Source organism: Camelus ferus, chromosome 10 (genome assembly GCF_009834535.1).
Source record: "Camelus ferus isolate YT-003-E chromosome 10, BCGSAC_Cfer_1.0, whole genome shotgun sequence".
Classification (NCBI taxonomy): Eukaryota; Metazoa; Chordata; class Mammalia; order Artiodactyla; family Camelidae; genus Camelus; species Camelus ferus.
Genome location: NC_045705.1, coordinates 58,382,554 through 58,399,012, shown reverse-complemented (window position 1 = coordinate 58,399,012; position 16,459 = coordinate 58,382,554). Strand labels below are relative to the sequence as shown.

The window sequence follows — 16,459 nt, the reverse complement described above, 5'->3', positions numbered from 1 at the left end:
ACCCTAAGATGTCATCTGTCCAGGATGCAGGGAATCATTTCACTCTTTTCATTGATTCTGAAAACAGTGTGGGTACTTGGAGCTTTTTTTCCAAACTCTTAATGACTTCGGGGATCTTATCTAAGACCTGTTTGACTCCAAGGATCCAGGAGGCAGGATCCAACAGAGTTGTTTTTAGAATCCGGAGGTCAAAGGATGTATCATATTAATGGTACTCTAATATGATGAGAAAGGATAAATAGGATAACTAATATAGGTAAAAATGAAATACCGCCTCAAAAAAAAATCTCTTTATAAATCATTGTCATTTGTTGTCACACTTGACTTCATAGCAGCCTTGTAAAGTACAAATATATTATTCCCATTTTGCATATGATGAACCTGGGGCAGGGGTGGGAAAGGAATTTGTGTTTTCTGAACACCTGCCATGTTCAAACACTATGTAAGTCTTGTCTTATTTTTATCATAGTCTTGTGAGTTAGAGCTTCTTGCCTCCAGTTTTGCCCAGAAAGGTTAAATAACTTGTCCAAAGTTGCACAGCTAAAAAGTGGTGAAACTAGGATTCAAAGCTAATCTGACCCACAGTCTATGCCCTTCCTGCAGCACCACACTTTCCCAGAGGTTTCAGGGAATGAAATGCCTCTGCATTGGTCCTAGCCCTCTAGGACTTTAGAAGGCTCTTCAGAGGCCCAAAATGTTGGTATTGTCCCTGAACCTTTGCCTCCTCTAGCATATAAAGCCTCTGTCATGTGTGAAGTCCTCTGCAGTGCTTGGGAGAATTGAAATCTATTCTTAGCATGGATGAGCAAAGAGCAGGAGCTTGGACTTGTACACTTCCAGGCAGCTTCTGGGTCAGCTGCCTGGAAGATGTCATGGCATCCAAGGAGGTGCCTCTCGACTTGATGCATGAACTTTCCTGGATGGCAAGTCTGTCACCCTCCAGGGTAGAGGTACTTTGCATTCTCTGCATTCACTGTTTCTTGTGTAGCCTGGGAGGAAACTGTTATTTTGAAACAAAAATTGTTTTTGTAACTGCAATGTATACTACTTTGCACAGATTCTTAGTGGTAATTTCAACTAACATTTCTATCCAACAGAGTTTCAGTTCCTGCATTCAGCTTATGGTAGGAGAGCTATTTTTCCTCATCTGTATTATGGCCTATGAATGTGTTATTTTGTAACAACAGTAAATGCCCTCCCCTTTCCTTCCCAAATCCCATCCCCTAGGCTTGGGCTCCCCCAGGTGGCTCAGCAGCAGTTCCTAAAGCATGCAGGAACATGTCTGATGGTGCAAAATCATGGGTTGGAGACACACATGAACCGTCCCCTAGGGCAGCAGTGAAGGATCATGGCACTAAAAGGCGTCTCTCCCCTTCCTCACCTCTGGGGTCCCATCTGACCTAGGGTCAGAAACCTTCACCCTAACGTGGCTGCTGAATTCAAACAAACAATTGAACAAAAATTCCTGGGCCTATATGGCTCCTCTTTTCGCTTTGTGGCAGCTCCTGTGGAGGAGTACTTGGAGTATGACTATAAGAATGCAAAAATCCAGTCTGCCCCAGATCAGATTTTTCATCTCCATTGGCAGTCTGACATGTTTGAAGACCTGGTTGACTTTAGATACAATCTATTCCCTTAGCCCAGACTTTGAGCTCTGGCTCATTTGGGGCGCATTTTCCTGAATGGTGAGAGGTGAGGGGCAAGTGTGCTCATAAGCCTGGGACCAAAGCTGGGTTCTCTGGGCAGTGTGGACTCCAGGCCCAAGGCACCACGGGAACTTCTGGGCACCTGTGAGGGTCCCAGCAGTGTAACTTGACTAGGTCCTTTTTGTCATAGACAGGAAGGGACCATAGGAGGGACTTGCTGCTTTCACCACCCTCACCTGGGCTGCTCAGGACAGTGTTTTGTAAAAATCTCTGCACACTTTCTCAACTTACAACCTTGAATTATTTGGATTGTGAAAATCGAATCTGTGTGTGGTGCACCTTTTAGGAGATGAGCTGTGAAAATCTCTTCTTGCCACTGCTGTGGGCTGTGTGATCTTGGGCAATTCGCTGATGTCTCCAGGCGGTAGATAAAGTGTTTTATTCCAGATGATCTGTGAGGTCCCTTTAAATGCTAACAGCTTGTCCTCTTACAATCTTATTATTTCAATATTGCTAGTTATAGGCTTGTTTCTCTTATTGTTTACGGGGAGTCATTTTTGTTTGCCTCAGGATATATGAACTCGGACAGAAGACTCCATAAAGTGAGAGACGCTCTCCTGTTTCCTCACCCCTCCTGTTGTACCATCTGAAATAGAAGTACCAGAGAGTCTGTATGGAGCTCTTCTCTTCACAAAATGTTCTGTCCCACACCCTAAGCTGGCCCTTTAAAGGCCAGTAAGACAAGGCTCCTCTTTTCAAGGAGCTCACGGTTTAGTGGGAGAGATGGACAAACTAGCAAGTATGGGGGCTTCTAAGACTCACAGGAGCTGGGATAGTGAACCAAATGGGATACATGAGGGGGCTGTGGTCAAGAGGTAGGGAAAATAAAGACTTCATAGTAGAAATGAGTCTTCAGCTTATGATTGATGGGTTAATAAATGTTTACCAGGTGGCATTTGAAAAAGACATGGCAGGAAGACTGAGTAGTGTAAGCAAAAATACAGAGAAATGATGCTCTTTGGCATAGTCTGGGAATAATAAACCATTTGTGTGGCTGTAGTATAGGGCTCGAGAGTGAGAACAAGGAGAGTCTAGGGAGACCATAGGACTAAATTACCAGAGTGAGTGCCACACAAGGAGTTAGGTAGTGGAGAACCATGGAATGTTTTTAAGAAGGTTTTGTGATTAAGTTTAGGTCTCAGAAATATCACTCTTGATTGTATCTTGGAAATGAAATTGGCAGGTTTAAAAAAAAAAAAAAACACTGAAGAGTGAAGAAGCAGTTGCAGTAATTCAGGTGAGAGGTGATGAGAGCTTCCATTAGAGCTGACCACAACTGTGGGGATAAAAGTGTGGACAGACACCAGAATTAGAAACTCTAAGATTGGATGACACTTTATTTTTGATCCTCACATCAATACTATGCAGCAATCAAGGGAGTGATTATTATTGCCATTTTATGAGACAACAGACCTGAAGTTTAGAAAGGCATAGTGACTTGCCCAAGGTCCCACAGCTAATAAGTGGCACAGCCCAGGCTAGAACTCAGATTTCCTGACTTACTACATTGTTCAGGATGATGGTCCCTTGCTGCCTCTCCTCCCTGTAAGTGTGCTTAACAAATTGTTTAAGTGTCAGAGGGCGTGAGGGCCCCGTATCCAGGGAAGTGAACAACCCAGCACTTGGACGTGGGTAGCATGCTGTGACTGGGCCGTGGCCCTTCACTGCCACGGGTTCTCTCTCTCCCTCTCTCTCTCTTTAAATTGAGGAATAGTATATATACAGTACTACATAAAGTGCAGTAGTCTCAAGTATCCAGCTCAGTAAGATTTGACAAATTTACACACTTGTATTTATTAAAAATATAGAACATTTCTAGGAGTTGGTACCTTTCATGGCACCCAAGAGCAGGCATGTCTGTCAGAGAAGCCTCCTCTGTTAGCATGCCTCTGAAAGCTCCAGTTGGATTGTCTTCATCTCACAACTGAGCTCTAAATCGCTACCACCAACAGAATGGGTTACTTTAGAATTGTACAGGGATAAGGAAGATCATATGGTACAGCTGACTAATAAGGAAGTCAAGTTGACAGCTAGTATTTATTTTTTTGTTTTTAGTCTTCATATTCATAGTTATTTAACTTACTATGTATCCGTATATACAGAGAAATATAGAAAATACCAGTATTTCTCTATAATGAAACCAGAAGAAAATACCCAATTCTTCAGGAACATGTATAGTTTATTCACCTGCTCAGTTGGGAAAGACATAATCATAGGCACAGTCGCACTTGCTTCTTTCCTGGTTAATCTAGAATGTTATTTTACCGTATGTAATGCTGTCTTGTTCACTCTCTGGTTGGCGTGTGGCTATGTTGCATCCTCAGCTAGACCATAAATACCTTGTGTGTGGTGACAATGACCCACGTGTGTTCCTGTCCACCGTGGCGCTTCCCTCAGTGCTGAGTGCAGTGTAGGCCTCAGTCACCCTTTGGTTCATTTTGATTTACTTGCTTTAATTGTCACACAGTCCTTCAGGCTAATGTCAGACTTTTTGGCTTATGATGAAAATTATGGTAAAGTATGCACCACTTGGGTTAAAAACTGGACCAGAACAGAGCCTCCAAATTCTCCAAATTCTCTGCAGCCAAATTCAGGCCTCCTGCTCCCTGGTGGATTCCCTATGGGGTCTTGAGGGCATGGTCTTGCTCTCTGACTTCTCAGAACTACATGTTTCACTTTTTAGGTAGTTGTTCTGGGTGACCAGGGCTTTCCAGCCATGTGGAGTGGCAGGTTCTAAATTTGGAGACATCATAAGATTTTTCAACACTAATTGGATCCTTTATTAATCCCCACTACCCCATCCTAACCCTGCCCCCCCCCCCCCCAGGAAAAGAAACCTGAGATAATCATTTAAAACTGACTGCCTTCTTCCTGTGTTGTCTGCAGAGCCATGTCTTAATGTCCAGCAAAGGCTCTGGACTCTGTATGGAATTCTGCTGGGTCTGCATTTCTTCTAACCAGAATTCTCCTTTTAGTGTCACTTCCCTGCCCATGATCTCCTTCTCATTTCTCAGCATCTGCTGTATATATTGCGGGCCATCTATGCAAGTGCAGGGTCAGCCCAGAACAGCTATGCTTCTATCACTGGTTCAGCAAAAACAGCAGAGTCCTTGACCTCCTTCTCTGGCCCTAGTACTTTCATGACTGAAGGAACCAGAGGCATTTCCTGTTACCTGGAGAGGCAGACAGGGTTATGGGGATCTCTCTGGAGGTGGACTATCCTTATCCTGATGGAATTAGAGGGTTATAGGCAAACTTCTCATAACCACCCTATCTTACCTTAGCCCTTTGTTAAAATGTGTGAAGTATATCTTACTGTTGCCAATACGAATATACTTTAAAACACTCTAGGTCCATGATTCCCCCAAGACCTTATTTGAGTGGAAAAGATACTGTTAAAATCGTTCTTTTAACCATAAGTAGACATTTGGGTCAATATTTCTCTTCTAGTGTATGAAAGTATATCAAGGGAAGTATCTGAAATGTTAGGGACCCACTCCCTCCACCCTTTGAAACCCTATTTCTTCTCTCCTTCCCTAGAGGACACCATGAAGGTAAGTTTTTTGAGTCACTCCCCACTTCTAGAATGTAGGAAGTATCATCCTTCAAATCTCCCAAGCTGAGCTTTGAGTCAGCCTGGGAAGTCTCTGCAGATTTCTTTCAAACTGGGCCTCATCTCTATTCCACAGCTACCCTAGGTTTAACATTTACTTTCTTAATGGTCCAAAAGATCATGTCTAATTCATGAGGCAGTATCTCAGGTGGAGCACCAGTAGCACCTCAGCAGGAGGTTTAAAGTTCGTGCAACAGGTTTGTCTGTCTGGCCCTGGCTGGGTGTATAGGAAAAGGAGTTAGCAGGGATTGTCCCTTCTAAGCTGCCAAAACTCAGTTCCTTAGAAGAGATGGTAGTCCAGCAAGGTTCATGTCGCGTGGTAATAGTATTTTGGGGGTCTCTCTTTGAAAGCAACTTGTTAAATACACCTCCAGATGAGATTTCAGGCATAAAAAAGGATACTCAGTTGATCTGGCCCAATACACAGTCAAAGCTCGAAGTTCTACATCTTAATATGAAAGTGACCAAGGACTATCACAGAGCCTTAAGCCAGAATGTCACAGTAGAAGGCAGTATTCATAAGCATTTTCAGGGTTTCAGTAGTGGTAGAAAATCCTGACTCTCCTAATTAGTATAAGCTCAGATTTCCTCAGTTTCAAATCATTTGGAAGTTCACTTCAGCACTCCTCCCAACCACTAACCCATCTCAGAAAGGCTGAACCATCCTATGTGTTTAAACAGAGCCCCTTGGGTTATATGTTTCCGTCCAGCACAAGACCCTTGCTTTTGTGTCTGTGTTTGGTGGTGCCCACTTCTTATTTCTGCCTAATGCCATTCTTGTGTCTTCCCTTAAGCAACTCTGCTGATGAAACAGGCCTGGCCACAGAACTCGTCTTCCTGTGGCACTGAAGGCACCTTCCACCTCCCAGTGGACACCGGGACCGAGAACCGAACTTACCAAGCATCCTCTGCGGCTTTCAGTAAATACAGCCTGTCTCCTCCTTTCCTTGTTCCCCTTGGTTGGGACTGATTTATCTCTTAGGAAGAAAGGAAAGGGAACTTCTAAAACTGACATTTATAAGACACTGTTTTAAGAGGTTCTCCTACCTACCCCAAAATTGGCCCTTCTCAAACAGGAAAGATCATCCTCTTTGATCCTCATACAGGAAAGGTCACCCCTCTTTGTGGGGAGGCAAAAGCAATGAGGGAGGGAGAACGAAGTACTCTCCTGGCCAAGGAGTTTGATGAGGGAAGGACTGTTACTGCATTCAAGGGAAAGGACAGAGGGCACATTTAAAGACTTATGGACCCTTGGACAGAGGGGGCTTCTCCAGCTAGCACAGGATTTCTCAGTTTGGGCACTGTGGACACCTGGAGCAGAGAGTTCCTTGCTATGGGAGGGGCTGTCCTGTGCATTTTAGGATGATTAGTGGCATCCCTGGCCTCTACTCACTGGATGCCGGTAGCAAGTGCTCATTATGGCAACCAAAAATGTCTCTAAATATTGCTAAACATCCTGCCCCCTTCATGAGAAACACTGCCCTAGTGGAAGCTACACTGTGGGAGCAAGGTACGTACAGGAAGTCCTTGTGGAGTTGGACACCATCTGGCTGGTCAGATTGGTCACACTCACTTGAGGCTCAGTGGAGTGACTGGTGGTTTCACCTTCACATCTGATTTTTAACACAAAATAGCTCCACTGGGTAAAATGAGGACCAGTGTTTAGAAAGGACTGAGTGGCATTTTGACTCTGAATAAGGGAAAACTTTGTATTTTGTTGGAGCTGTCCAAAGGAGTCTTTGGATGTGGTGAGCAGAGGCTAGACAAACCCTTGGAGGGTGTTGCAGAGGCCTGATAGTCTGAGGTTCAGCAAAGTTTTAATCTGTTAAGTAAATTAGAAAAATACCTTGTATTTTTTTTCTTCTCTTCAAAATGTTATTTTCTCCTTAGTTATCATTGCCCCTAAATGTCATATCAATTTAGACATTTATACAGCATGACTCTCACCTTTTACAGAATATGCTTTCATAATCACCCTCTCATTTAATATACACTGTAGTCCTATTTGAGTGGATTTGTATTCTGGTTTGAAAGCTGAGGCTCAGAAGGGTAGTATGCCCAAGGCCATCCAACTAGTAAGCAGCACAGCTAGACAAAGGTATCACCCAGGTGAAGTTTCTTTTCTTTTTTTTAACATTTTTTTATTGATTTATAATCATTTTATAATGTTGTGTCAAATTCCAGTGTTCAGCACAATTTTTCAGTCATACATGGACATATACACACTCATTGTCACATTTTTTTCTCTGTGAGCTACCATAACGTTTTGTGTATATTTCCCTGTGCTATACAGTATAATCTTGTTTATCTATTCTACAATTTTGAAATCCCAGTCTATCCCTTCCCACCCTCCACCCCCCGGGTGAAGTTTCTATTACTGACTTTTTTCATAAGATTAATTTTACTCTTATTTAAGAGGGAGATGATAGCAGTAGGGAGTTAGTTTTTCCAGATACCTATAATGTTGTATATGTAAATGGGCATGTGCATACATATTCTCTCTTATACCTGCACATATGGAGGTAGGTGCATATAGACACACCTACTTCAGTGTAACAGAAAGAGGCCTGGAGTGGAAGACCAAAAGAGTTGGGTTCTAGATTTAGTTCTGTGTAATCTTGCATAATTCATGTCCATGCTTTGGACCTTATTTTTTTCAAATGTAAAATGAGGGGACAAGACTAGGTTATCTTTAAGATTCTCTCTAGCTTTTAGGTTCCTGATTCTATCACCTTGGTTCTATGTGCTCAATATCCTCCACCCAGGCAGGGGCTTCCTTTCGCTACCCAGACTAGTAATTGGTCAACTAGCCTTAGTTTACATATCTCCAGGTATGGAGCACTCATTCCCTCCAGAGGCACCCCTTTCCACAGTGAGAAAGTCTGAGTATTAGAAGACCTTGCCTTCTACTATGTTGAAATCTTCCTGAAGTTCTGTTGAAATGTCCAGTAGCTATATCCCACTGTACTCTCACAGTTTGTCACAGTCCCTAGTAAGGACCAAGATGTACCCCTCTTTCTTGTAAGCAAATAATGTATGAACTTGTGCAGCTTGTAAATAGAGGTGGGGTTGACTGACCCTCCCATACCCCATCAGGGTTCCTCCCAGCACACAGATTTTGTGGCTTCTAATGCCACAGAAGATTCAGGGCACTTTAACAAATTCAGTTTAATTTTACTAATACTTGCTAAGCCTGTTTGTAATTAGTTCTCCCTCCTACTTATTCAGCACTCTTGTTCAGCTGCAAACAAGGAGACTTGGAGGTCAAGGCAAGAATCAGATATAGAGCTTTGTCCAGACATACAAATCTGATAGTCAATAAACCGATTAGTCTAAAAGGCATCCTTGATGTGAGGATCAATGCCTTTGAAGGTGGTAGGGGCTCTACAACTGAAAAAGATTTATGACTGTGCACAAGGATTGAAGAGAGGTCTGGAAAGTTTTTATTTTGCTAATGTCCACACTCTATTATCCTATTTGATGGAGTTTAAAATTACAGTTAGGAACCTGAGAGAAAGAACAGAGCATCGTGAAAAAAGCCTCTTTCATAAGACAAGGCTGGGTCTGCTAGTGATCGAATTCCTTTTTTCTCTCAACGATATTGCCTTTGGTGAAATGAAGACACAAAGGCCGGTATACCAAATGTGCCAGGTTGGACTGCAGAGGCATAATTAAGAAAAGAGCTCTGCCCAGGGCATGGTAAGCCCTGAACTCTCTCGGCCCAGGTCTGCACTGATGTACTGTGTAGTTTTGGAAAAGATCCTGGCCCCCTGGGCTCCAGGTGCTTCATCTGAACTGGAGAGGGTTGAATGCAAGTCTCTAATGTCTTTAAGGTATAGCATTCCAAAGTCCTAATTCTGTGACTTTAAGACTTAGGTAGAACCCAGTGGTAGGTTGAATCTAAGTTTATTTGAGCAAAATCAATGAGTTTTTGTTTTGGTTTGTCCTTTTTGTTTTGTTTTGTTTGCATCAAGTCCAACAGATTTTTTAAAACTTGGGTGTGTAAAGTAATAAACCCTGAATCTTGTGATACCCAAGGTAGTCCAGGCTGGAGCCCTAGGGGAATTTCTAGTGATCCTAAAGGGTATGGATAGGACCACCAGCCAGTTGTGGAATGTCCTCTGTAATGATTTTCTCATAAAAGTCTCACTGAAATACTCAGCATATCATCACTAGAAAGGTCCCCTGATAATTATTGAGTCCAGTGAAGGTATTCCTTGAGAAAGGAATTGAGCTGAATCACTGACAGAACCCAGGACAGAGCCCCAAGGCAGTTTATGCAGACTTCATGACACAAATGGCAACCATGACAACCACTGTAGTCAGAGGAGGGAGCATCAAGTCCTGGGTCTTGGTGAGCAGTTGCTCACTTGCTCGCTCACAGCATCTGTTCATTATCTCATCTTGGAAATGTTTGTGTTGGCCGTAATGATCTCTAAGCTCTCTTCTAGCTCTGCCGTTCTGCTTCTCCCTTCTCAACCTGTCAGGACAAACAAGCAAGGGCTTCTGCAGCATCATCTTTTTGGCTGTCAAGCATGTTTTGGTTACTGATTCGTATTCTGAGTTTGTGTGTGTCTCATTTTATAACATGAAGAAAGGAAACATTTGCAGATAAAGTTATTCTTAGATGTGGAAACCAAAGTTTACTGTAGTCTCTTGGAGCCTTTTGATTTTCCTCAGAGGGATAATCTCAACATTTTGTAAGATGGTTGTCCCTGTGGCAGAGGGTTAGTGCAGGCTTCCCCAGGGGATAAAGCTTCAGCACATATTCTCAGGGAGCATAAAGGAAAGTCGCCAGCATCGTTGGCATATATTAACTTTAAAGAATCTTAAAATCATGGCATTTTAAACCATAAAATTTTAGAATCTTAGAATCCTGGAGTCTATTTTATGTTGGATCACATCATAGTTGTCATAGTTTGACCTCCTATCTACTGTAGTCTTTCAGACTAGTCTCTGCTTGTATACTTGCAGGACAGGAAGCTTACTATCTGTCTATACAGTGAGAGAAAGAAAAGAATAATAGGTAACTTTTATGAACTGCTTTTAATGTGTCAGGCATCCTTCTAAGGGGTTTGCACATATTAATTAATGTATTTATTACAGTAACCCTATCAAGTAAGTAATGTTATTATCCCCATTTTATAGATGAGGAACTGATATATTCTACAGCTGTTAAGTAGCAGGGCTGGGGTTTGGACCCAAGCAGTCAGTCTGGCTCTAGACTGTTCATAACCATGGCCCTGTGCTATCTAGCTTTCAGAGACAGGCATCTTAGGATTCAAGGGTGTCCTGTCCTCCACTCCGGCAGGACTCCCCATACCCTATTTTATTCCTTTAAATAAGAAGTTAGCAGGCTTTTCCTGTAAAGGGCCAGATAGTAAGTATTTTAAGCTTTTCAGGCCTTCTGGTCTCTGCCATAACTACCATTAAAGCAGGAAAGCAGCCATAGTCAATATGTAAATGAATGGGCATGGCTGTGTTACAGCAATACTTGATTTACCAAAACAATCTGCAATCACCAAAAAAAAAGTAGTTTTCATGTTTTAAGTGTGAACAGTATGAATAAAAGATCCTGTAGTAAAGTTAATTTGGAAATTGTCTCTTGCATATCCCTGTCTTGGAGATTCACAATTCCTACTGTCATTTGAAAACTTCTCAGTGTCATGGAATGAAAAACAAACAAACCTATTTCTATTTTATATTTCATCCTCTTCCTCCTCCTCTTCTTCTTTTTGGGCAAAACAGTTAGGATCCCTTAGAGTCATAGTCCATTGTATACTGTTGGGACATACCCATCTTGAGAATCTCTTTTGTTTTACAGACAGGTAAACTGTGTCTTCAAGGTGAAGTGTGCCTCAAACAACTCCTTCTAGATGTCTGTAAACCTAGACTTCCTGTCTTCCCACAGTGTCTGCTTCTCCTCCTGTGACCACATTTTAGGATTAGCTCCACAGTCTAGAAGCCTGGAGGAATCTGCTCTAGACTTCTTCCTCAGCTGACTTACATCTCTGTTTCCAGTTAGTTCCTGGTTCTTATTAGTGCTACCTTCTCATTAATTAATTAATTTTTTCCTACTCCATCCCCATTGCTACTTATTTCCCAAGCATATTTGACCACAAAATGTTTCCCTAGTTTCCCATGGAACAAACCGTATGTCTACAGGTGGAAAGGTGTAAATGACATGATTCCAGGGGAGAGGACAGGACAACTTTTTGGTGGTGCCTTTTGTGGTGACTAAACAGCAGCTCTCATATCCTTCTCAGTACCTCATCAGGGGCAGGGGTTGCCCAACCAAAGCTGTGACCATATGGCAGCTTGCTTTAACTTAGGGTTAGGGAAGCAGAGATCCAGGATCTTTAGAACAACTGAATTTTAGTTCAGGAAGAGATGCTCATTCTTAGCCTTCCAATTTTACAAAATAGAAAACTAAGGCCCAAAGATGTGGCAATAGTCACAGCAAATTGAAGGAAAGCCCAATCCTCTTCTTTCCTAGTAAAGCAGCCTCTTCACTCTACCCCCGATTTCTTCTTGCAAAAACAGTTCCATGTAACTGAAAGGGTCCTTGGCAAGCCTCTTGTAGGTGAAAGACGTGAGGCCAAGAGAGGTTCAGTGATCAGTGATGTGTCAGCCAAACTAAGCCAAGATGAGGACCACAGGGAAGAAGCTCCTACAGTACCCTATTAGGGATCCAAAGCCAAGGTCCTCTGCCACTATCCCTTTAACTCGGAAAGAAGGCAATGTTCCTAAAATGATTTGTGATTTCTGAACCTCAGGATCCCCTTGTATAGAGTGAGAGAGTTGGGGCTACTTGATGATCACTTGAATTCCATAGAATCACTCCATTTCCTGATTCTGTCAGGACACAGTCTTGTTCCTGAGTGATACATGTTTCAGGTTTTTCTTTGAACTTAGGATCTGACTCCTTTCCAGAAGATTCAAAGGCAGCACAGTTTGTTTGATTGGCCGATTGTGAACTTCCTGGGGCCTGACTTCTCAACCCCAGCTTCGGTCCACCCTGCTGAGGTACTGACATGGCCTGGGTTCCAGGTCAATGTGAAATCTTTTTGACCTCTGACTTCAGTCCTTCAGTCAGAGGTGACCCTTCCCCAACCCCCAGGAGGGGAGGGGAAGCCAGCTCTGTAGAGCAAAATTTTTCAGCATCTCAGAAAACAAGGATCTCTGAATGGTGTTTTGTATGAAGTTTTCACCTTAAAGCTTGACAGGAGGGGAGTGGGGAACATGGTGGAGGGCAGTCCAGTCCAAAAAGGGAGAGAGATATAAGGAAAAAAGTAAAAGAGAGTAAGAGGGAAAGCAAGACAGAAAGACAAAAACAGCCCCAGAAGATACCCTGGGGTGCTGAGTGAAGAGACAGAAAAGCAAGAAGAGAGTGCAGTATAGAGCGAGCAGGCTGAGGGTCTCCCATCTGTGCGCACCTGCCTCTCTCATGGCACTGTCCGTGAGAATCCCAGACTGTCCAAGCTGCAAGGGCTCCTAAAGAGATCATCTGGTTCCAGCCTCTTATTTTATAGATCAGAGCCGTAAGGCCTAAAGAAATAAAAGATGCCAGAATCACACATGCAGCCCTGTGCACCAGGACTGAGGGAGCTGCCTCTGGGGCCAGGGCTCTCTGAGTGGAGCCCTGTTCTGTCTGTTCTCATCTGTGTTTCCAGCCTGAATTCAGCCCATGCTTGTCTGGGGAGCCGTGACTGGGACCTGCTGCCTTCCAGCGATGCTGTTCTGCCAACTAATTGGAAGTCTCTCTTATTGCCTTGATACAGGGTATACTGCGGGGACACCATACAAGGTCCCACCGACCCAGAGTAATACTGCTCCACCCCCCTACTCCCCATCACCCAACCCCTATCAGACGGCCATGTATCCAATCAGAAGTGCCTACCCCCAGCAGAATCTGTATGCCCAGGTAAGTACACGTGGAAACCTGGACCCACCTCTTCTTCAGGTAAAGGAGCCACCAACCTGGGTGGGGTGGAGGTGGGTGAAGAAGAGACGGAAAGAGAGTTCATGGCTCTGACCAGCTGTCACTGTTGTTGAAACAGTATCCCTGCAGTCTACATACTCCCTCACTCTACCTCAGTCCACATTCTAAGGTTCTTTTTATCATTCAGTAGAAACATTTGAGAAGCTGTGGGTTAAGATGATTGAGGGCCCCCATCTCTGCCCAAAGGTCAGCAGACCTGTGGGCAGTGGCAGCAGGAAGCAGCCATGTGATCCAGGCAGTGGGATGTCACCTCAGACCAGTGTTTCCATCCTCTGCCTTTTTGCCTAAAGGGAAATAGATATGAGACATCTGGGGAGATGCTCTGCATTTATGACATTTTCCCAATATGTAAAATGGCAGCATTCACACCAGTATGATACTCCCACTAGTAATCTTTCATGTGTATACACATAGTGCTCTGAAGTTCACCAGCCCCATCCACAACCCTCTTCACTCATTGATTGTGGTCCTTGCCTTTGTATTTTAGGCAGCTTATAGAAGCATGTTACAGTAGGATAAACATTTTAAAATACTAAACTTGGGATTAAGGAGTGGGTATAAGGAGTTAGTAGATCATCATAGCAGCCCTAAGGGCAAGGCAGAATAACGTTTGAGTCTTATTTTTCAGATCAGAATAGGAGCCCAGCACTGAACCGTCCACAGTCACATAGTAAGACATAGCAGATCTCTTGCTGGGGCCCAGACTTGTGTCCCTGGTCCTGTGTTACTCTGACCCCATCCCTCAGGGCCCTCCTCCAGTCCCCCCTCCTCCTCTCCACATCTGCCCCACCTCTCCAAAAGCCTGTGTGACCTCAGCCTCTTTTCCCCCAGGGAGCCTACTACACACAGCCGGTGTATGCTGCCCAGCCCCATGTCATCCACCACACCACGGTTGTCCAGCCCAACAGCATTCCCTCTGCCATCTACCCGGCGCCTGTCGCTGCCCCGAGGACCAACGGCGTGGCCATGGGCATGGTGGCTGGCACCACCATGGCAATGTCAGCAGGTAAGGATAGCATCATTTGTCCATTCCCCTCCTGCAGGAACTCAGGACAGAGTGGAGAACACAGTCATGGAATTGCCTGTAGCATAGCATGTAAAATCCTGTGCCTGGGGGTTCTAGGAACCCAGAGGAAGGATCCTCTAAACCTGTCCACAGGGATGAGGAAGGTTTCACCAAGGAGGGCATATTGAGCTAAACCTTAAAGGGTGAACAGAGGCCAACCAGAGAGATGAAAGAGGGAAGAGCAAATCAGCTGCAAAGAACATGCGTAAGGCACATTCACAGGCTGGAAATAGTCTAAATCACTTAGAAAACAGGGGCATAGAGTTGGAAGGGTGGCTGCAGCAGTCGTCAGAGATAAAGTGGGGAAGAGGCTTGAATACCTTTAGGTAATGGGGAGCTAGCAAAGGGATTTAGGCAGAGAGATGGGATTAGGTTTAATCATTCTCTGGTGCAAGGTGGAGGCAGGCTTAGATAGAGAGAGACTGGAAATAGGTAAGTCAGTGGGGAGGCTGTAGTTCAGAGGAGAGATGATGATGCTAGGACTCTGGTAGCACCAGGGTTCCAGAAAGGAGGGCATAGGGCAATGTTATTTAGCAGGCAGGAGCTTAAGGACCTGTCCAATAATTAATTGTAAGATTTGAGAGAGGCAGGACTCAAGGAGGATGTTCCTCCATTTCTGGCTTACTCCGGAAGCCCTGTGCTTCAGGAAGCATGAGGGTGGAGGGTGATGCCAGAGCAGGTTAAGGGAAGTCTTCAGATGAGTTGACATTTAAAAGAAGAGCATGAGAGGACAAGAGGGCAAAGCATAACCTTTAGAGACCCAACTTTCAAAGAATCCACTGAATCTCTTTCTGAGGGAAGAGAGTTCAAGGGGTTTGAGTGGGCAGATGGGAGCTGGGATTTTATTTTGCCACTACTGTAGGATGTGTTGAGGCCTCTCAGTGCCAGATCAGGTCAGCAAGCTATTTAATATCTGCTCAGTGCCAGCCTTGTTGTTTGGATCCTGGGAACCAAATACCGATAGTTGAGAATAGAGCCCTGCCTGTAGGAACAGCTAGATTAGTGGGAATACAATCACATAAAGCAACAATCACCACTCAGCTTGATGTTTGTGCAATATGAAGAATGAAAGGAGGTCAGTGAAGAAGAGTGGGTGACTGTCCTGGAGCATCAGGAAAGCTTTTCTTTAGGAGATGACGCCTAGCAAGGTGGGGAGGGGTGGGCAGCAGCTCCTGAGTGGGCGGGGAGCAGCTGTGTGAAAGACCATGGCTTCATCCTCTTCATCCCAGGCTGGGGACGGCTCACCAGGTTTACTTTTCTCTTTGGATGCTCAGGTACCCTGCTGACTGCACCCCAGCACACTGCGATTGGGGCACACCCTGTCTCCATGCCAACATACAGGGCCCAAGGGACCCCTGCGTACAGCTATGTGCCCCCGCACTGGTAAAGCCTGCAGCCCATCCAAGTGAGTGGGGCCCGGGGTGGAGAGGTAGGAGGGTGACTAAATAGCAGAACTACTTCAAAGCCCCTGGCTTGATCTGAAGCATAGGTGTCAGCAGGAAGTAGGTGGCAGTTACCGGTTACTTTCCTGCTCCATGTTCAGTGATATCACTCTTAATTATAGCTGTCACTTTCTATATAAACTAGATACTATACATATGTTTTCCCATGATCCTTCCAGTAGCAGTAGCTCTGTGTAATAAGGATCACTAGCTCTATTTTACAGATAAATCATAGTTCACCATCACTTAACCAGTAAAAACTAAGCTGGGACTTGAACTCCAGTCATCTCGGACTAAATTCTGTGCTCTTTACTGTGTAGTCTTCAGAGTTCTCTTAACTGTGGGCCCCATTCTTCCAATGAAATTTTACCTCAATCAGATGTTGGCTCTGACTAGGGCCAGGCAGAGACCTTGGGCCAACCCCCTCCAGCAGCTTCCTTACTGCTTTCATCAGCTCCTGAGGCAGTGCCAGTGAACTGCAGGGCTCCAGGGATGTCACTTCAAAATCTTCTGCCCCACCGCCTCATCTCTCCTGCCCTCCTCCAGGAGTTCTTGGCACTGCCCAGGAAACGGGCAGATCTACTGGAAAGCCACAGAGGGCTTCCCCTTAGGGCTCCCAAGGGGAAGGGA

At 44.5% G+C, this 16,459-nt stretch overlaps 1 protein-coding gene across 4 annotated transcripts in view; it reads left to right on the top strand.

The window, feature by feature from the left end:
• The window catches only part of FAM168A (family with sequence similarity 168 member A), a 154,875-nt gene that overhangs the window by 132,561 nt on the left and 5,855 nt on the right, over positions 1 to 16,459 (top strand). For 2 of the 4 annotated variants that reach the window (XM_032489328.1, XM_032489327.1), the window contains 5 exons: positions 1,098 to 1,124; positions 6,114 to 6,239; positions 13,101 to 13,243; positions 14,153 to 14,327; positions 15,662 to 15,792. In XM_032489328.1, the coding sequence (XP_032345219.1) occupies positions 1,098 to 1,124; positions 6,114 to 6,239; positions 13,101 to 13,243; positions 14,153 to 14,327; positions 15,662 to 15,774 (584 nt within the window). In that variant the 3' untranslated portion in view covers positions 15,775 to 15,792. The remainder of the gene's footprint in view (positions 1 to 1,097; positions 1,125 to 6,113; positions 6,240 to 13,100; positions 13,244 to 14,152; positions 14,328 to 15,661; positions 15,793 to 16,459) is intronic. The other 2 variants (XM_032489330.1, XM_032489329.1) reach the window with 2 other exon arrangements.